Source organism: Rhinatrema bivittatum, chromosome 3 (genome assembly GCF_901001135.1).
Source record: "Rhinatrema bivittatum chromosome 3, aRhiBiv1.1, whole genome shotgun sequence".
In the NCBI taxonomy this organism is placed as follows: Eukaryota; Metazoa; Chordata; class Amphibia; order Gymnophiona; family Rhinatrematidae; genus Rhinatrema; species Rhinatrema bivittatum.
This window is the reverse complement of record NC_042617.1, coordinates 584222513-584244774: the sequence shown is the minus strand read 5'-3', so window position 1 is coordinate 584244774 and position 22262 is coordinate 584222513. Positions and strand designations below refer to the sequence as shown.

General features: G+C 46.1%; 1 protein-coding gene across 5 annotated transcripts in view; it reads left to right on the top strand.

Annotated features, from left to right (window-relative positions):
- TMEM181 (transmembrane protein 181) overlaps positions 1-16133 on the top strand; it is a 150142-nt gene extending 134009 nt beyond the window's left edge. For 4 of the 5 annotated variants that reach the window (XM_029596645.1, XM_029596647.1, XM_029596648.1 and 1 more), the window contains exons 16-17: positions 5062-5128; positions 6849-16133. In XM_029596645.1, coding sequence (XP_029452505.1) covers positions 5062-5128; positions 6849-6927 — 146 coding nt within the window. In that variant the 3' untranslated portion in view covers positions 6928-16133. The remainder of the gene's footprint in view (positions 1-5061; positions 5129-6848) is intronic. The other variant, XM_029596646.1, reaches the window with a different exon arrangement.
- Positions 16134-22262: the final 6129 nt, after the last annotated feature.

The following is a 22262-nucleotide window of genomic DNA, read 5'->3' as shown; positions in this document are numbered from 1 at the left end:
TGGGCTTGGTTAAAGTCGTCTAACCTTCGCCCAGAGGTCCAGGATCGTCTTGCTGATCTACCCTGCTTAGGCGACAATTTGTTTGGAGAACAAATTCAACAGATTGTGGCAGAGTTAAAAGATCACCATGAGACGTTGAAACAACTCTCGTCTGTCCCACCTGACGTGTCCTCCAAGCAACCACCAAAGAAGGACTCTAAGAAGTCGTTCTTTCGACCACGTCGCTATTATCCTCCATCAGCTAGGCCTCGTCCTGCACGGTCCTCCAACAGGCCTCAGCCTGTTGGAGGACCTGCACGGTCCTACTGTAGCCCCACCTCCTGGGCCTGCGGCGGGCCTTTGACTTCCCTGTACTGAGCACATGCCAGATCCCTCTTCCATACATCCCTGTGGGGGGTCGACTGTTCCACTTCTTGCACCGTTGGAAACAGATCACCTCAGATCACTGGGTGTTAGCAATTATCGCACAGGGTTACCACCTCAACTTCATGGCTCTCCCGCCAGACTCCCCGCCCCTTCAGGCATGGAGTCTAACCAGCCAGTTGGCTCAATTACAACAAGAAGTATCCCTTCTTTTACAATCAAATGCTATAGAACCCGTCCCTCCCTGTCAACAAGGGACAGGATTCTATTCCAGATACTTCCTAATACCAAAGAAATCAGGGGGGCTACGTCCCATTCTGGACCTTCGGGCCCTCAACAAGTACCTTCAAAAAGAAAAGTTCAAGATGGTAACCCTGGGCGCGCTGCTCCCTCTACTGCAAAAGGGGGATTGGCTGTGCTCTCTCGACCTCAAGGACGCTTATACCCACATTGCCATAACACCATCTCATCGCAAGTATCTGCGTTTTCTGGTAGGCCGCGACCATTATCAGTACCGGGTACTACCTTTCGGTCTGGCATCTGCTCCACGAGTCTTTACCAAATGTCTCGTAGTGGTAGCAGCATTCCTCAGGAAGTAAGGTGTCCACGTCTACCCCTACCTGGACGATTGGCTAATCAGGGCCTCTACCCCTCAGATTGCTCAATCCTCCCTAAAATTGACAATTTACACACTCCTTTCCTTAGGGTTTCTTGTCAATTACGAGAAATCTTGCTTAGTCCCATCTCAAACCTTATCCTTCATTGGGGCAGACTTGGACACCTTACAGGCAAAGGCCTACCTTCCACTTCAACGGGTCCAAACTCTCATGTCCCTAGCTCACCAGCTCCAGTCTCAACACACTGCCACGGCTCGCCAATTCCTCATTCTCCTAGGACACATGGCATCCTCGGTTCAAGTCACTCCCATGACCCGACTAGCCATGAGAGTAACACAATGGACTCTGCGACACCAATGGATTCAAGCTTCTCAGCCTCTGTCCTCCATAGTCACAGTTTCACAAGCGCTACGCCTGTCTTTAACCTGGTGGACGACTCAAGTCAACCTCCTTCACGGCTTACCTTTTCTCCTACCAGATCCACAAGTAATCCTAACCACCGACGCTTCCCACATCGGTTGGGGGGCCCATGTGGACGATTTCCAAACCCAAGGGTTATGGTCACCAGAGGAAGCCGAACACCAGATAAATTTCTTGGAACTTCGAGCAATCCGCTACGCGCTCAGAACTTTCAAAGATCATCTATCCAATCAGATAATCTTAATCCAGACGGACAACCAAGTGGCCATGTGGTACATAAACAAGCAGGGAGGCACAGGCTCCTTCCTTCTGTGTCAGGAAGCTGCGCAGATTTGGGCGGAAGCCCTCTCCCACTCCATGTACCTCAGGGCCACTTACCTGCCGGGAGTAGACAATGTATTGGCAGACCAGCTGAGCCGTGTCTTCCAACCACACGAGTGGTCACTCGATCCTCTGGTAGCGACCTCTCTGTTTCACAAGTGGGGTTCTCCCCGCATAGACCTCTTTGCGTCCCCTCAGAACCACAAAGTGGACGATTACTGCTCTCTCATTCGGAGCCAGCACTCTCGGCCGAGGGATGCCTTCTCCCTCAAGTGGACGACAGGTCTGCTCTATGCATTCCCTCCACTTCCTCTTCTGTCAAGGACTCTCGTGAAGCTTCGCCAGGACGGAGGAACCATGATCCTGATAGCACCCCACTGGCCACGCCAGGTGTGGTTTCCCATACTCCAGGATCTCTCCATCCGCAGGCACATTCCTCTGGGAATGGACCCGCATCTGCTCACTCAGAACGACGGATGCCTCCTCCATCCCAACCTCCAAGCCTTGTCCCTGACGGCATGGATGTTGGAAGGTTAGTCCTTCAGCCTTTTAACCTTTCGGATTCGGTTTCTCGTGTCCTGATAGCTTCACGAAAGCCCTCCACCAGAAGATCCTATTCATATAAATGGAAAAGGTACACATCATGGTGCACTTCTCAGTCCCTTGATCCCCTTTCCTGTCCAATCTCTAAGTTCTTGGACTATTTATGGCATCTATCCGGAATCAGGTCTTAAAACCTCTTCCATTAGGATGCATGTCAGTGCGGTAGCCGCTTTCCATAAAGGTATAGAGGGTGTCCCTATTTCAGTACAACCCCTGGTAACACGCTTTCTTAAAGGCTTGCTCCATCTGAAGCCACCCTTACGTCCTCCGGCCCCATCTTGGGACCTTAATCTGGTTCTTGGTCGTCTAATGAAACCGCCTTTCGAACCTCTGCACTCCTGTGAATTGAAGTATCTCACATGGAAAGTATTATTCCTGTTGGCTATCACTTCAGCTCGCAGGGTTAGTGAATTACAGGCCCTAGTTACCTATCCGCCTTACACTAAGCTCCTGCAAGACAGGGCGGTACTCCGCACTCACCCTAAATTTTTACCTAAGGTAGTTTCTGAGTTTCATATCAATCAATCCATCATACTACCTATCTTTTTTCCCAGGCCCCATTCCAACTCTGGGGAACAGACTCTGCATACCCTAGACTGTAAACGGGCTCTAGCTTTTTATCTAGACCGTACAGTTGCTCACAGGAAGAGCACTCAATTATTCGTCTCTTTCCATCCTAACAAGTTAGGACAAGCTGTGGGTAAGCAGGCTCTTTCCTCCTGGTTGGCGGACTGCATCTCCTTCTGCTATCAGCAAGCTGGCATTCCTTTTCAAGACCGTGTAAAAGCACACTCTGTGAGGGCCATGGCGACGTCAGTGGCACACCTTCGATCGGTGCCGCTTCCTGACATCTGCAAAGCTGCAACCTGGAGTTCTCTCCATACCTTTGCAGCCCACTATTGTTTGGACAAGGCTGGAAGACAGGACTCCATCTTCGGCCAATCTGTCTTGCGTAACCTTTTTCCAACATGATGTACCAACACCCTTCCACCTTCCCGGTAGGGTGCGGATGCCCTTTACCAAATTCCACCCCAGTTGTTGTGCCTGTTGCACGTCGTTGGGTGCATTTGGTGCAAGTCTGGACATCCTCAGCTCGGTACTCACCCATTTGTGAGGACAACCATCCTGCTTGTCCTGTGAGAAAGCAAATGTTGCTTACCTGATGTAACAGGTGTTCTCACAGGACAGCAGGATGTTAGTCCTCACGAAACCCGCCCGCCACCCCGCGGTGTTGGGTTCGTTTTGTTTTTACTTTTTAGGCACTGCCTGTAGCTTTGAAAATCAGACTGGAGGGAGACCCCTGCTGGCTGCAGGGTCGGTGCCTTGCTGGGCATGCCCAGTAGGGGCCAGTCAAAGTTCTGTTTAAACTTTGACAGAAAAGTTTTCCGTACAGGGCTCCATCCTCGATGTCACCCATTTGTGAGGACTAACATCCTGCTGTCCTGTGAGAACACCTGTTACATCAGGTAAGCAACATTTGCTATACCATAAATCCGTTGTAGCATCTGCTTTCCATTTAATTGTAATGACAATCCTAGCCATGTCCCAGTAAGGTTCCTCTAGATGTGCTCAAACATCACTCTCCCCACCACCCAGGGATTAGAGGAAAGTTAATTCCTAGACTGGCAGACACCTCTTTCCCTACTTCCTCCCAGAAAACTTTCTCAGGTGACAATAAGAACCCTTGAGTCCACAACCCCAAGGCCACAGGGGAGAGTTTAACAAAGAAAGGAGGTGCGACGTAGCAGCCATATTAGCAATTCAGTCTGCCTACTACATAGAGAAATACAGTGAGCATCTGGGGGAGGCAGATCCCCCTTCCAATCTGCCTCCCCCACAGTCAGTTGTAAGTTGTTAATGCAAGGAGTGGGAGGACCCCTGCATGGCCTTATAAAGCAATGGTATGCCGCTCTGGCCATGTCTTCCTGGAGAAGTATCTTCTCAAACAGAGAAGGAGCTGAGCCTCCTGCAGCTTTATGTAATAATCCTGAGAGTACCGTAGTCAGACCAAAATGTTTGAAACTATTTATAAACAATGCCGTCCTCTTCCCATAACTGATCTACAAATTTCAGCCCAAGTTCCAACCAATCTGCGGCATCTCTGCAAAAACTGTGGACAGATTGAAATGGATTTCCCCTCATAGGAGATAGAATGGAAGAGGAAACCCCTAGGCAGTGGCAGGACTCTAACCATGGACTTTTACGCCTTCACCGTGTGTGAAATAAGGAGGCTGGCATGACCAGCTCTCGTAACCTCCGGCCGAGCATCTGCACATAACAGTAAGGAATTGAGGTCCAACCCCCTACCAACTGAGCCTCCAGCAAAGACCAGGGTGTTACTCGGTCCAAAGGAAAAACTTTGAAGCATAATAACTTTTCTCAACTTGTCTGTCTCTAGTGGAGTTTGCACACCACAGTAACTGTGTGCTTATAAATACTGGGCAGGAAAACATGAAAAGAAAGAAGTCAGGAATGCAGCTTCTAAGGTGACAGGGTCCCACAGCCTCTGCTGGCAACTTAGCCTCACCATTGCAGAGAGGCAGTGTAAAACGTTGCCCAGATATATTAGTAATGTATCAGGTCCTCTCCCCTAGCGTTCTGCCTCAAATAGAAATGGATTGGTCCACATTCAGACAGCCTTTCCGTCCACTCCCTGCACGGAGTCCCTGTGGCTGCTGCATTCAAGGTGTCAAACTGATTTATTGATGGAGCACCACATTTGCACTTTATCTTGCAGAATCACAGTTGAAAGACAATCCTGCCTTTTCTATGCTCAATGACTCCGATGATGAGGTAATTTATGGGTAAGTGGCAACAGCAGACTTATACTGACTGGAACAGGAATGATAAAAGCCGCTTTAGGGAGAACCCAAAAGAGTGAACAAGTAAAGTGGAACAGGCCGGAAGGCGTCCTAGGAGTAGGATTAAGAGAAGCAGCAAGAAAGCCAAGTGGCCCAGCAGCCTGTCTTGTGGGTAGTTTAATCCAGTTTTGTGTCTCCAGTGGGGTCCCGTGGCCGGGTCTTACCCTGCTAAAAGGCTGAGTAAGGACTGTCCTCAGCTTAGGGCTCAGAGCCAGTAATGGGATCCCAGCCAGAAAGTCAATAGCAATTATTACTACTGTTCTGCTTTCCACTTACCATCACTCGCACACTACATATGGAAAATCTGGGTAATATGAAGATAAAGTCACAAGCCAAATAGTCATATTTAATAGTCGTATTTTGTTCTACCATAAACTTGGGTTTGGATTATCTGTTTTAAAACAAAATGGCTGTTCCTTCTTTTTGGCTGTCATTTGTAGAAAATCAGATGTTATCTCATCATAGAAAAATAGGGATGTTCCATATTTGTTATGTAAGGTGTAACTAATTTTGCTTCATGTCTTAAGTTGGCGCTGTTGTCCTTGGCGTCTCTAATTTCAGCCTGCACCAATGAGTTTGTTTACCATGGCCATGCATTCCCAGGTTGCCTGACTGGATGTTCATGTTACAATCAGTATGCATTTGCTATATATTTTGTTTCCAGCTTTGATTTCCTCTAGGACCAAGCAATATCTTGGGTACCAATTTTCAAGGGGTTTAGCCACCTAACTTACAGGCCGATACAGTACAGTGCTTTCCGACGGAGCACACTGTCACCCTGCTCTTGGACGCGTGTTTTCCCTTTCCCCTTATTCAGTAAGGGGCGGAAAACGCGCGTCCAACCCGCGGCACTTAATAGCGCCCTCAACATGCAAATGCATGTTGATGGCCCTATTAGGTATTCCCCGCGATACAGAAAGTAAAATGTGCAGCCAAGCCGCACATTTTGCTTTCAGAAATTAGCACCTACCCAAAGGTAGGTGCTAATTTCTTCAGGCACCGGGAAAGTGCACAGAAAAGCAGTAAAAACTGCTTTTCTGTGCACCCTCCAACTTAATATCATAGCAATATTAAGTCGGAGGTCCCGAAGGGTAAAAAAAGTTTAAAAAAAAAATAATTTGAATTCGGCCCGCGGCTGTCGGGCCGAAAACCGGACGCTCAATTTTGCCGGCATCCAGTTTCCGAGCCCGTGGCTGTCAGCGGGCTTGAGAACCGATGCTGGCAAAATTGAGCGTCTGCTGTCAAATCTGCTGACAGCCGCCGCTCCGGGTCAAAAGCAGGCGCTAGGGATGCGCTAGTGTCCCTAGCGCCTCCTTTTGCCAGTTTTTACCGCTGGGCCTAATTTAAATACAGAATCGCGCGCACCGGCGAGTGCCCGCTCTCCCGCGGACTTTACTATATCGGCCTGTTTGGGAGTTCGGTGGCTAAGTTGAGTCCTACTGGGATCCTAAACATAGGCTCCTGGGTTTTTACAATGTGCCTGCATTCCAGCAGCCAAAAACAGGATGGGCCCAGGAGTGGCCTTAGATCAGGGGAAGCAAATTAAGGGCTTAGCACTGATGCTCAACGCTAGCTGCCTAACTTGCATGCATGACTAGCAGACCGAAATCTAGGTGGCCCCATTTTGGTCAAATGTTCAGCTAAAACTGTTTGTGCTTCACAGGAGCGATTACGAGGAGATGCCTCTTCAGAACGGTCAAGCCGTTCGGCCCAAGTACAAAGAAGAATCTGACAGTGACTGAGCTTACGCGGAAGCCCCCCCCTTCTCCCACTTCATTACTGAACTGTTTCCTGAAAAGGTTTTAGGTCTTATTTCTTAATTATCGTTTACTGTATAATCAGGAGCTGAAGGAATACGGATGGTGTCGTGACAAAGCAAATTCTTCCTATTCTTTTACCAGTTTGAAAAAGACTTTTTGCCTGAAGGCTGAATTTTATTAGGATACACGACAGACATCACTTCTTTCACTGCATGAATTATTTAAAACAAAAAATATTACTGTCATACTCTGTTCAGGGACTAACGTGTTGCAGGTTTTTCCCTTTGCTAACCTTGAATGAATGTTTCATTTAGTGAAATTCATACAAAGTGCATTCGAGGTCAGAGCAGATAAGCTCAGTGGTTCTTAAATCTGTCCTGGGGACTGTGAATATCCTGCTTTACAGGATATTCACGGTCAATATGCGTGATGTAAATATGCTTAAGAGGTTTCCAGCATATGCAAATGAATGTCATGCATATTCAGTGGGATATTTGGAAACTCGGCTGGCTGAGAATTATTGGGCTAGATGACCTTGAGGACCCAGCCAGCTCTGGCATGAGTAGCTTTGCTTTTGACTGAGACATGGAAGTATCTGAGCAGTTGTGTGCAGTGCCCTGTCATCAGAATGTTTAATAGAGATTTATTGGGTTATGATTCGGTTACTCACAGCTGACCATAGCTGCATTTTCTTCCCTCGGTGTTACTTTTGTCCAGAAGTGGCTAACACAGCAAAGGAGGCGTCATCTGACTTTTTACTGCCAAGTGTTTATAGAGATGAGAAATGCACTTGAGTTGAGTTGCATATGTATCGCTGGGCAGCAGAAAGCCAGGCGAGGATTGGAAAGTAAAGTTTCAGTAGGATGCATGGCAGTGCATTTTATTTGTGTGTGCATGCCAAGTGTGGAAGGAGCAGAGCTGGGAGACAGAATTCCAGCTTTTACCAGACAGTAGCATGACTTTTGGACTAATGACGACTGACGATAAGGTTAGCAGCCAGAATAGAACATCAGAACTTCAGACAGCAGAGTACAAAACAATTCCTTGACTTTGTATTAAATATGGCAGTGCCAGCCAAGCTGCGATACCAGCGATAAATGTTTCAGTCCCTTGGCGAAGCACAGAGCTGCAGACATTAGGAAACATTATCGTAATGCTGAGGCATTCACCATATTATGCTTTTAATGATAGATAATTAAGGATTTTATTTATTTATTTTTTACTACATCTGCAGTCTTAGTATTCAGAAGCAATTTCCTTGGTATTCCATGGAAGGGGGAGGTAATTGCTCTGCCCCCAGCACATCGCAGTTCCTGCCAGTCGCATGAAGTTACTTCCAGGCTGTGGCATTCATTGAGCAGCAGTGTTTGCTAAATCCTTTCAGAAGGATAATGCAGTCGCTTCTAGGGGCGCACGGGAAAGAAAAGGGTAGAGAGGGGGTTGGTAACGCAGAAAGCTGCTTAAACAGAGAAACACTACAGCTTTTTAATGCTTTCCCTCTGCCAAGGGGAACTTAACCTTGCTCCTTTAGCCCTGGGAGCAGACAGAATGGAGCTGAAAGTTAGCAGCTCAGGCCCTTCAGAGACAAAGCCAGGCAAACCATGTTTCAAAATCTCTTCCATATTTACTTTTTTTTTTTTAGGCATAAGTGCCTTTGATGTGGGTGACACATAATTAACCCACCTAAAACAGCCACATCTGACTTAAGTGGACTTTTTGGCTGCATAGAAGAGAGGCGTTCCAGGGGTACGATTGCAAGCTCCGTGCATACATTTCAGTTTTGAAAATGCGTGCACATAGTAAGCATATGGATGCTGCAAGTGCATTAGATCATTGCTTGACGAAGTGTATGCGTGTTTCTTTAGCCACAAAAGCAGACCTTTTAATGCAATGGACGAGGTTACTGCGTGTTTGAAAACCATCTGGGTTTGTGCCTGCTAAACAGGCCGCACCTATAGTGTCACTTAAGTGCCCTGTCGAAAACGTCTGTGAGTGTATGTAACCGAAAAGCAAAACCACAGCAGGAAACCAGTAGTTAGTACAGCTGCTTAATTGCACACATGTTAGAGGCAAAAATGATATAAAGGCAAGTGCTGATGTTTCTTAGTTTGTCCCTGGCTATTAGGACTTAGGTGCTGCTTGGAATGGTAGGAGGGGAGCTAGTGCTGTTGCTCTGGGTCAGCAGTAACAATGTAACCTGCAACTATCAAAAAAAAAAAATCAGAGAGCTGGTGGGAAAAAGAGAATAGGCAGCAAAGTCAGGGAAAGAAGGTGAGCCTAGGGAGGAGAGCAGGAGGAGGGGAGAGGATATTAGAGAGTACAGGAATAAGGGAGGGAGGCAGCAGAAGGGATAGGAGAAAGCAAAAGCAAGGGAAGGAGGGGTAGAAGAGATGGGAGTCAAAGGATTAGGAAGGGGGTGTGGAGAGGAGAGAGCATGAGTGACTGGAGGGCAAGTGAGAGGAGAGAGCTCAGCAGGAAGGGAAGAGGGTGGAGAACAAAGGGAGCTGTCCAGTGGCAGGAGCAGTCCCAGATGAGAGAAATTGGCTTGCTAGTATATATTTTTGTGAGATAATGTAAAGTCTGTCATGGTTATTGGTGCAGTACAGATTTGGGAGAGCAGCATCCTTGCAAGTACATGTGCACTTTGTAACTACCCAGGAAGTTTCTCTTCCAAAACGAGCACTAAGTGCTCCTGCTGTGTGTGAGGGCAGCAGCTGAGAAGTGGGGCGATCATGCGCATACTTGTCAAATCAAACGTACGCGTGGTTTTCCTCCCCTGATGTAATCTCACCTCCTGGACTGGGAAAACGTTTCCCAGGAGAGAGTTCCCTGCATGGCTCATAAACCTATCTTGCTCCCACCACAACCTTGGGAGCACATGTTCCTGGTTTGCTTGCCAAATATCTGATAATCTTACAGTGGGAGTGAGTCGACCAATAGAAAAGAGGGAGGCACATAGAGCAGCCCCCCCCCCACACACACACACACAGGTCACTTCCTGTGTGACCTGGAAGCAAATGCCAGCAGGGAGGGAGGTTAAAGGTGGGCGGCTGCGCCAGAAGCGGCTTGATTGTTGGTGGGTACTGCTGCCGCTGGCAGAATCGGGGCTCAGCTGGATCCATGAGAGGATTGGAGAGGGAGAGAGAACTTGGAATGGAACCGGGCCAGGGATTTAGGTAGGGGAAAGGAAAGAAGAGAGGAACCAACGCTGACCCTACTGTGGGTTTTAACGCCCTGTTTTAGCGCTGTAAAAACCCGTGGCAAGGTTAGCAGTCCCCTGCAGTGCTAGCACATCGCCTTTTACCATGGGAAATTTTAACTCCTGATCAGAGGCAGAAGTTAAAATTTCTGCAGGAAAGAGGCCGAGCCCCCTCGCTCTCACCTATAAAGAATTTGGGCCAGGCAGGGTCACTCCTCCTCCCACAACCCCCTTGTACTCGGGCCGAGCGGAATTCCCAGCCTGCCGAATCCCCCCCCCCCCTCCCCCACCTGCCGGAGAAGCCCTTACCTCCTCCATTAATAATGTATTCACGCCATCTCACTGCTGATTGTTCTCGCCACTGTCGCACGGCATGAAAGGGCCAGTCCCCTTCCAGAAGGCTGCCCTTTCAAAATTCTGAGGGGATTGCTCATTCGTTTCATTTCACTTATTAAAACTTAATATCCCGCTTAATAAAACATGTTGCCCAAGCGACACAGGTTCCCAAATAGGGGGAGGGGAGCTTTTGGAGAGCTCGGTGTTTCGCTTGGACTCATTTAATTCTTTAAGGCAGGACTTCCCAAACCTGTCCTGGGGACCCCACAGTCAGTTGGGTTTTCATGATATGAATATGCATGAGATAACTTTGCATATCATGGAGACTCAGTGCATGCATAGTTATCTCATGCATATTCGTTGTGGAAAATGCGTGGGGCCCCCCTGAAACTAATAGCGTTGTTCACGTGCAAATGTATGTTGATGAGCGTATTAGTTATTACCCTGGAATACTGAAAGTAAAATGTGTGCCAAAGGCAAGCGTTAACCATATAAAGCACCGGGAAAGTGTACAGAAAAGAAAAAAAAAACCCCTGCTTTTCTGTACACCCTCTGACTTCTCATAGTGATATTAAGTCAGAGGCACAAAAAAAAAAAAATCTGATCGTGGCTGTCAGCGGATTCGAAAACAGACACCGGTAAAATTAAGCGTTGAACCCACTGACAGTCGCCGCCTCCTTAGCCGTGGCCTCATTTGAATACAAAATCACGCGCCCAGGAGAGCGGGTGCTCGACTCAAAGCGCCAACTTTCCTGCACCTCTTATTGCATCGGCCTGTTTGCTCTTTTTTTACTCCTAGTCTGTTTGATTATCATCAGCTTCCTGCAACCCACAGGGCTTGCATTTTTTAATGTGCACGTAAAAACACATGCTGAAATCTAACTCCAATTTTAGCACTGTTATTACATCAGCCCCTTATGTAGGGGCTTAAGCAGGACCTCCAGCTTGCAGTCCTGAAGATCCTTGACAGCCGCCGAGCCTGCGACTGGAATAGTGGTCCGCTTGACAACAGCCGAAACTGAAGCGCCTACCTTAGGGGACTGCAGGAGCTCCAGAGATTCATCTAACAACGGATAAATCTTATCCATGGCTCGACCAACCCGCAAACCAGCATTCGGAGCATCCCACTCCTTGGATATCAGCTGCTGAAGCATGGGATGGAAAGGAAAAGCCCGGGTCGGCGTTTGCAATCCCGCCATGACTGGATCCACTGAGTCCTGCGGCGGAACATGCGGGGGGAGCTCCACTCCGAGCTCAGAAAGAACTGCAGGAATGAGGGGCTCTAATTCTTCTCTCTGGAACAGACGGGACCACCTTAGGGTCATCTCCATCCAAGGGGGTCTGTTTCCCCTACTCTTCTTCCAAGCCCCCTCTGGCGGGGGGGGGGGGAGGAGAGACCCCTGCGTCTGTAGCCACACTGCCCGGAACCTCCGGAGCGGCTGCACCTCCTGAAGCCAAAGCGCCTTTTAACTTCGCGACCTGTAGAGACGCGGGCACATCTGTGCGCTTGGTTACCTTGGGGGATGGTCCCTGCACAGGTCTCACCAGCAAAGCACCACCTTGCGGAGACCTGGAAGGACAAAATCTAAAGAAAAAGCATTAGAATCACCGTCATCTCTCCCCGAGACATCAGGGTCCTCCTGGAAAAATTCCTGGTCCTGATCCAAACGTATTATCAGGACTGGCAGGGACCGGTGAAAGCTCCCCCACTCCCATAGCTCTTGCCTGAGCTGTAAGGTGGCTGCCGTCCCTGCACTGAGGGGAAACGGGTCAGCCCGAGGCTCCCGGGGAGCAGATTGGTTTTGTTAAGTGAGGACGCCTTTCAAGTTTTTCTCTGTCTCCACCTGCTGGAAGGGAGGCATAACCCATGGTCTGGACTGATCCGGGTACGTACAGGGAACTAGGGATTAAGCCAGGAGAGGGGGGCAGGTGGCCGGTCTGTGGCTTGAACTGGAATGAGGGGGAAAGAGGACGGCTCCTGTACTGAACCTCCCCCCAGAATGAATGCTTACTGCTTAAAGGTTGGTGAAACCAGGCAGGGGCGGCTAGAATTAGATTATAATCCTTCATCTCTTAATTAATCTTTCATTATCTGAAGCAAACATTGCATGGTGGTCTAAACAGCCTTCACTGCTATTTTTGTTGTTGTTGTAGGAAATGGTTTTATGAAATGTGGCATTCTGTTAACCTTTCATGACAGTTATCCCCGGTTCTTGAAAGGTGGGCTTTGCTTTCTGTTTACTGGAGCTAATGCCTCGTTCCTTCAGACGTGGGGTGAGAGAATCACAGAGCCGGGCTGAGCTTCATTAACCAAAATGATCTACTCCCCCCCTGAGGAGGGCCTCGCCGGGAACCTCAGAAGAGAGCCCAGGATTTATTCCCAGTTCAGTTTCAGACGTTTGTTCTGCTTCCCTTGTCAGCCCTGCTGGCTAATAAGGACTCTCTCAGTTTAGAATAATGTTTACAAGGGGTGTGGATGTGGGATGGGGTCGTTAAATTTCACACACTTGTGTTTCTGGGCTGGGAATAATAGTACAGATCACAAAACTGGAAAGGACATTTTATATAGGAAATATTACTGTCTGGGCTTTTACTTTATTAAATTCCATTTGTAGCTTCATTTTGTAAATAGCTCTGCGTTCTAGAGTTGATTTCATAAACCATTCCAGTTTGTTATGGTGAGGGACAAAAAAAAAGCCCAGGTTTGTTGTTTATTTGGCATTTTATAGCTTTACACTTTGATCATGCACTTTTTCATTTTGATTTTATGCCGGTTGGCACTTCCATACCAGTTTCCTCCTGTGTGCCGTGCACATTTTTAGGTGGATCTGTATTGCAGAGTCCTTGGAAATGAAACCCAGCTTTTCGTTTTTATCATCTCGGTGGAAATGGATTTCTCGGTTCAGGCTTTGCTCTCCCATTCACAGGACCAATGACACCTGAGAGTCGTCCCCCCTTTTTTCTCTCTAATTGAACACTGTACAGCAGTGCTGTCTTTAGGTTTTCAGACATTATCATGTATGCATTGTGTGTTCATTTCTTTTGAAAGTAGGATTGAGATTTTTTTTCCGGATGGGGAGGGGGTAGTATTTTAATTCAGTGGCCTGACACTGAATTTACTACCATTTATTTTAATGTACATTGATCTTTTTATTTTTAATTTCTTATCCAATTCAGAAGCGTGAGTGTTGTGAGGGCGGGGATTAAATAACGGGCTTGGTTTCATATAATTTGCACTTATTAGATGCAGACCCCTCTTGAAACATTTTGCTGTATTTTCCTATGGCTGTTTGAACTCAAAAGCATTTCTAACAGGAGCAAGCAAAAAAGAAAAATCAATTTTTAAAATGTCAAGTGGTATTAGATTTTCACAGGCAGCGACGGGGAGAGAGAGAAGCCGCTGTGAATCTGGGGCCAGAAACGCTGGTACGTCCATACATGTCTTCAGCATCCCCACTAATGGGCACAGTACAGCTCTGTGCGAGCAGCCTGATAAGAGAGAGGAACCTCAGCTGACCCTGCAAAAATGAATAATTCAAACCAGATTTAATATCTCTGAGAAATGTCTCTTTTCTGTCTCCCTTCCAAGAAAGCATCAGAATCAGACCGCAGATTGGCTTGGTTTCTGCACAGCATTGCTGCATGGTTTTCTTGTCTTTATAGTGATATCCACAGTCACTTCCCCAGCTTAGAGTCTGATTGAATGCCGAGCAAGGCACAGAAAACTGTAGGTCGGATTTAGCAGTGATTTTCCCCTCCCCCCCTGGTCCATAATCTGTGTTCGTGGGGAAATCATCTTGATATGTTTGTGCTTGAAAGAGAGAAATGTAATTATTATAATAGACCATGGCTGTTTGTTGCCAATATGTTGTTTGTTTTTTGCCTCTAAACGTGATTCTTTCATAATGTAGATAAGCAAAGCATTACCCATCAAGGGGGTCATTGCAAACTGAGGAATGTCCTTCTGTGGTTTCTTTACAAACGGAAGAGCAGTCAAAATAACATCAGGGAAGGCTTAAACCAGGCTGCCTGGTGGTTTATGCTATTTCACATGGTTGGGGGGGGAAAGATTCCCTCCTTCCAGTGTATACGTGCCCAGAGTTGGGCATAGGGTGACGTGGGCACTGCCTCTGCTCCCAGAGCGTTGTCAGTGCTGCTGCTGCCGCCCGGGCCCGCCAGCCTTTTCATCCGTTCTTTCAGGGGCCACAGCAGGACGGCCGGCGCCTGCACGCTGACTCTGCCCCGAGCATGGGCTTCCCTGATGATGGTACCACCCGTGCCGGAGCAGGGGTCGCAGGCGCCGGCCACACGAGCCCTGGAAGACGGAAAGAAAAGGGTCAGCGGGGCCGGAGGTGAGGGCCCTTGTGCCGGGCGAGACCAAGGGGAGAAGGAAAGGTCTGGGCAGGGGCCCTGAACTGTTTGATTTCTGGGGGTAACGAGGGTATTCGCCTCTCCCCGACATGCTTCAATGACTTGTAGGGGAGGGGGAAATCCTGTGTGTTGTTCCCCCCCCCCCCCATGCTCTGTTTCCTTGAGGGTGGAGATTCCCCTTCCCTCATGATTTCTCAGGGGGAGGGGGGGGGGAAGGAGAGAACTGCCTATAACCCCCCATGAGTTCCCCATTCCTATAGGGACCTGAATGCATAGATCCTTCCAGCAATGCATGGGTGACTAATGGACTCTAATCTTTAAAAGCTTATTTCAGTAACTCTGTTCATTTATAAGCTGCCCCCAGCCTGTGTGTCATGTATAAAAGTAATGTATAACTTGCTGGGAAAAGTCTCTTCCTTTCTCTTACAGTCGGTGAGCAGTTTTAACCTTGGCAACCAGTCGGAAACAATTTTCCAAGTAGCTGCCCTGCAATAGCTTCCTTTCCTCACAGAGCAGGAGTGAGAAAGCACCTGTTTTTCCCTTTCTCTTGGTTCAGGCTACAGCATTACATTCCTTGTAATTACTTAGCAGTGCTAGGTGGCTCTTTGCCCTCATACAGCACTTGCACTATTTAATTGGCTAACGTGAACTAAGGGGTAAAAGTTATTGGTGCTGGTCAGAATTAGCAGAAACAACAAAAAATTAAGCCTTCATGGGGTGAAAACTGAATTCTGATACTTTTTGAAGAAATCAGGGGACAAAAGGTTTGCATAAACTATAAAGGATTCTTATCTCATACTTACTGGTTTCTTTTTTTGTGAAAAAGATGTGACTGCACCCAAAATGAAGGTTATGCGTGCTTCCTTATCATTTGCATTCCAATTGTATTATTAACTACATTGATCCTTAAATTAATGTTGAGATTTTATTTTTGTGTGTAAATATAAGCAAAAGGAAACCATGTTCTGGCCGATTTGTATGCTAAAGAGTGTAGAATGTGTAAGATAAGTGTATCATGGAGATGTAAATATAACTTTGCTTTCAGGTTTTCATGGGATGTTGGTGTAATATATTGCTCTGTTCACACGTGTGAGAGAAAAACTCTAGTAACAAATTATACTAAAGTTTACCTGAAGTAATTAACTCTTTACCATAATATGGAAAGCAGAACCAAAATGTTTGAATGTTAATTTCCTGCAAATATTGTATGTTGGAGGGTAAAACTAAATGTGCATCCTAAAATCATTTGTTAATATATTCATAAATAAATTTTTATATTGTACCTTTGTGCGTTCCTATTTCTTGTTCTGTCCAGCAATTGGAAAGAGACTGTGACACCTCTGAATTTTCTTTTAGATTCTGTGTAGACATTCTTCAATTCATTAAAGAAACGGTTACTTTCCTCTTCATCCAGCTAGACCAGTCCAGATTCTTGGGTTATGCCAACCAGCAGATGGAGACGTAGACTGACAGGCTTGCTGCTGCTACTCTTCCTAGGCTCCTGTGCAGAGCTCAGCGTGGCAGTATCCTCTCTCTCCAACACATAGTCTGCTCTGAGCTGAGACAGGTGAAGGGGAAATTTGGGAGCTTGGAGGACAGCTTCTGAGGTGAAAGTCTACAACTCCCACCATTGGTTGAGCAGTGCCCTTGACCCAAGGGGCTTCTAGAGTTGGTGTTAAGGTTAACTGTTAAACAGTTAATTTCCCTTGCCTCGTATTGCCTCTCTTCCCCTCCCTTCCTTCCTTCTTCCTTCAAGGATGACTTCTGAAGAAAAATAAGAGGCAGTGAGCAGTTTTTCTTTGCTGTCTTTGGTGTTACTTTGTGAGAGCCATAAAAGTTTTAAAAAGGCCAGAGATCCTGAAAGGTACTATCCTTTGACTAATCCAGGGTAAGTGGCTCAGAATTTTTTTGCTGTGGTCTGGGACCATTTTGTAGTTTTGTGGTGGCAGTGATGGTGGCACCATCTGATTGCAGAAAGAAGAATGCACTGTGTAGGTGCTGTGGTTTGTGGAGCCAGCAGTGTGTCGCATGTGTTCTGAGGAGAAGCAAACTGGGCAGCTGAAGCAGGTTTCTCTCCTGGGAGGTCCACTTTGATGGGACATTCGGTCCAGCTGGTTCCCACCAGCATGCTTGCTGCTGTGGCAGGAATAGCAGCCATTTTGGAGGTGTAGCTGGCAAGACACTGAGCTGGATCCACCTTGCCCGATTCCTGTAGTGCAGGAGATGGCTGTGAATTTCCTCAGAGCTGTACAAGCAGCATCTTTAAAGGGCCGATATTCTCCATATTCGAAATTGTTTCCTTTTCTTCTTGGGCTGCAATTTCAGCTGAACTTTTAAAATGCTTGCATCAAGCATTTTGTTTGGGGCACAACTCTGCTCCTGGGCCCTCTTCAGTAGTTCCATCCTCTCAAGATATTGATTCTGGGGGCACAGGGCAAAATAGAGCAAGAAGGGGGAGGAAAGGGAGGGAGGGGATGAAAAATCCACCAAATCAGATACTTGGACCTTAGGGACTTGAAAGGCAGTGACGACAAGGTAGAGCTGGAAGAGGATCAGTGTTCCCCTGGGGAGCATGCATGTTCTTCTATGGACTGTTCCATGGGGCTAAATTCTCATTCCTTGCGAGTACTTAATATTGTGAAGGAAAATGGTCAGGAAGGTCCAGAGGCTTTGGAGGACCCTATTATGGCGAATCTGTGCAAACCCTCCAAGTCCTTCCCATTACACTGGTCAGTCAAGGATCTCATTGAGCTAGAATGGGAATCACCAGAGGCTAATTTTTTAAGGTGGACAGGTGCTGGCAAAAATATATTCCTTAGTTTTCCAGAAGAAAGTTTCTAAAGGTGGATGATCTGGTGTGCTCAGTAACCAAACGAAACCACTCGTCCCCTGAAAGGGGGGGTGCAGCCCTCAAAAACAGGACAGGAAAATAAAATTTGTGCTTAAGTAAGCATTTGAGGCTTCTAGTATGACTCTGCAGGTGGCTGTATGAGGAAGTATTATAGCAAGGGCATGGATGCGCTTGTTACACATATTCAGCAAAAGTGTTGGGATAGTTCCAAGTCTGTACTCGAAGAGGTGACTCAGAACAGGGGGTAGCCATTTTGGTGGTTGCCTCCTTTTACATTTTCATTCTTTGGTGAGGAGAATGGGCTTCATTGTAGCAGCAAAGCATTTATTGTGGTTTCATAATTGTTTGTGGATACAATTTCTAAGAGTAATCCGAATAAGCTCTCCTTTAAAGAGAAACATTTTTGATAAGGATCTCAAGAAGTTGCCTAGAGCTTAAAGTGTCTGGCCTTCCAGAGGGTAAGCCAAAAGGTCCTTTGTATCAGTCTTGGTTTCGAGACTACAGGAAGAGCAGACAGGGATGGTATTCTGGAAGTCAGAGAATGAGACCCTTTAATAGATTCTAGTCTTTTCTATGTTCCAAGAGGTGGAAAATAGGGTAGTTTAGGAAGTCCTGGTACCTTCCGGAGCTCCCAATGAAGGTTTCTAGTCCCATTCTCCAGTAAAGAGAATAGGTAGTCTGTTGACAGATTTCTTTTAGAGATGGGTCCAGATCACTTCAGACCAATGGGTTCTGGAGATCATTTGCAACAGCTATGCCTTGGGAGTTTTCCTATCCTATAACAGACACGTTTATGGCTTCCTCTTATTCTTCCACTTGAAAGAGAGAAATGGTTCCAGAAACCTTGGATCATCTTAAAATAGGCACAGTGTCCTCGTTCCACAGGTTCATTGGATCATGGTGGTTTAATTTACTTTGTAGTTCCCAAAAAAGGAGGGGGTCTTTTCAGCCTATTTTAGAACTGAAGAAGGTTAACAAAGCTTTAAAGGTACCTCATTTCAGAATGGAGACTTCGAAGTTGGTGATTCTAGCAGTAAGGCAAGGGGACTTTCTAGTGGCATTGGACCTGAAAGAAGTATATCTTCATATTCCCATAAGGAAAAAGCATAAAAAATATTTGTGGTTTGCTGTGCTAGATAGTCATTTTTGTTTCAAGTGTTGCAATTCAGCCTGTGCTCCAAGGCTTTCTCTAAGATAAGGGTGGTGGCAGCAGTATACTTATATCAAGAGGGGAGTTCTAGTTCATCCTTGTCTGGATGATTGGTTGATTTGTGTAAAATTAGCACAGGAGAGCGAGGCAGCTACAGCCAGAGTAGTTTACCTACTACAAGAACTGGGATGGGTGCGAAGAACAGATTATAGATTTCAGTCCCTGGTGTATCTGAGGATTCATTTTGACATGAAGGATCGTGTACAGTTATCTGTACAGCGGATCCAGAAACTACAGAGTCAAGCATGAACTCTCAATATCTGCTGGGAGGCTGACGGTGTAGCATTATCTTCAGCTGTTGGACTTCCACAGCAGCAGTGTTGGACTTGGTTCCTTGGGCGAGAGCATACCTTAGGATCTTGCAAAGGTTGTGTTGTCCAGAAGCAATTCTCATCCTCAAGATTACTCAAGTCATCGATTGGTTCCAGAACAGGCCAACATCATTCTAAATTGGTGGCCTACAACCGAGAACTTGGAGAAGGGAATGGATCTGTAGTCCACCTCCTAGATAAGTCACATCTGAGATCAGTCTACTAGATTGGGGCGCTCATTGTAAGTGGTTTAGGGAACTTGGATGTTGGAGGAGGGTCAATGGTCCATCAATCACTTGGAAACCAGACAAGATTGGCACAGCTCCACATTGCGTCTCTCCCCAGAGACAAGCAGTCAAAGTTTTATTAATGCAATGTGAGTGGTGTATATGAAGCACCCAAGGGTGCAGGACCAAGAGTGCTCAAGTGTTGGCAGAAGCAACTCCTCTCTTGGAATGGGCAGAGAAGCATGTGAGTGTCCTCAACTTTGCACATAGTAGGAATGGAGAATGTGCAAGCAGAATTTTTTGAGTCGCAACACATTAGATCCCTAAGGAGGGTGTCTGTCACAAAGGACATTAATTCAGATAGTATACTGGTGGGGACAGCTAATGATGGATTTGATAGCATCCAGCAAGAGCGTAAAGGTAGAAAGGGTTTTTCAGCAGAAGGAAAAAGAGGGGCTCTGAGGATTTGGATGCATTGGTTTGAACCTGGCTTCTTTTGAGGGCCTGTTGTATGTGTTCTCCCTGTGGTCCTTGGTGAGCCCAAGCATTTAGAAGATATCCTAGCATTAAGATCTTGTGATTTTGGTGGTTCCCAACTGTATACAATTATTTTAGAGAGTTGTTTTAGTTTTCCGGAAGACTTTTTGATGCACAGGTGGGGTTAATAGTGTGGAACAAAGCAATCACCAATCAATAAACTCATAAATGTGGATCAATATATATTGCACAGCTTAGACATGATACTGCTGCATACTGTTTTTCTTTTTTTTTTTCTTCCTCTAGTTTGCTCAGTAAAAAAAATCTCAGATAAGAACAAGAGACATCTCTTTTTTCTAACTGATAATGTTAGTGAAGGCCAGTGCTTAGTCAGGCACAGGATATTTCTATCAAGCCATAGCCATATACATCTTGTTAAAGCTGTGAGTTCTAATTAAACCAACTGGCTTTGCAAAGCTTGAACTAGAACCAGAAAATTAGAATATAAATAAATAATTGATGTCGCGTGCCACATGTATAATTATCTTTCTGTTAGGGATAAGTTATAGGTATACTCCTGGTGCAGAGAGCTCGTAGCATTCCCCAAACATGTACAATCTCTGGCAACCAGCATGGCTGACCTTGAAGCTATATGATGAGATCATCGGACATAGAACTCCGCTGCCTCCATTTTGTGAGCCTCATTGGTGCTTAATAGCTGGTAAAAAGTCACCAGAAAGGAGAGCATTAGCTGGGACCTGCCACCAAGTGATGTGTTATTCTCTAGCATCAAGGATTCATCTTCAAGGCTGTATATCCAGTAAAGGGTCATTGGTACTGGTGATTTGATCATTAGAAATACAGATAGCTGGGTGGTTGGCAATGGTGAGGAATTAGCAAAGGTGCTTACCTGTAACACAAGTAGATGACAGCCACAAATGGATGATATCTGATTGTGCTGATACAGAAAAAAAATACTCTTGAGTTCAGAAAACCAGAGTCTTCCTGAGCATGTGCAGGAGTTTCTATTCTGCCACTGCGCAAGTCATTTCCATCATAAACTACCCACACAACTCAGAATGGAACCTTCAACCCAGACTTTCAAGAAGACCCTGAAAACAGGGCTATTCCAGAAAGCCTACCAGCCAGCGGGCTAACGGCACCTCCCAATCACTATGAACCCACACGACCCCACATTCATGGCTAACACACTCCTTTCTTTCTGCCTACTTGCAGCACACCTGAGCCAAACCCCCCAAAGATGTCACCCCTCCCTACCCCACCCCCCCTGGTCCTCCACCTAATTTTAGTTCTGAGACCTACTCAATTGTTTAAGTTGACAATTTTGTTAGTTGCCCTTTGAAGAAGATTGACACCCCTGTCTCATCAACTCATGTGTTCTTAGTTAATTTGGCAATTTTGTTTGATATACAAAGTTACTCTGTTACTATGTAAAGAATAAGACACCATTGTCATAGTTATTTCATGTGTTGCACTGTAAACTGATGTGATATGCCAGATTGAATGTTGGTATATAAAAACAAATAAATCATTTCATAAGCTAAGCTTCAACTAAGGGGAGAAGGGTGGGATCATGTGGCTGATTTGTTCTGCAGTCCATGGAGAACATCTATTACAGGTAAGCAATTCTGCATTCTCTACGGACAAGCAGGAACAAAAGAAGCCACACAAATGAAGACTCCCAAGCTAAGGATTGCATAGAACAATCTTGTTTATAGTTTGTAATTGCACGCCCTCTTACATGAGGATAGAGGGACGTTAATAATTTTTATTGTAATATGTTTTGTAGAACTGCTTGGCCAAATTTACTATCAATCTGAGAATCTTGATCTAAACTTATGTTTTGTGGATATATGTATGGCTGTCCAAGTGGTAGCTTTGCACATGTCCTCAATGGAAGCATGACACAAATGGGCTATGGAAGCTGCAGTGGCTCTTATTTGATGAGCTTTAACTTTCTGAGGAAGTTGAAACTCTGCTTTAGAGAGAAAATAGGAAATGCAATGTGAAAGCCAGGCTTTATAGCATTTGCTTTTTTGCTGGATCATATGTGAGAAACAACTGAGTAGACATTTAAAATAGATTTTGTTCTATCCAAATAGAACACTTCTCCAGCTGAACAAGCTCTACATTCTCTAGACTGCAGAAGAATGAGGTTTTGGAAAGAAAATCAGAGCCAATCTTATAGTTCTTCCAATGAATCTGAGAAACTATCTTGGGTACTAACCTGGGATGAGTTCTCAAAATAATCTTGTTGGAAAAAACTTGAGGATATGGTGGATAAGTCACCAAAGTGTGAAGTTCACTTACTCTG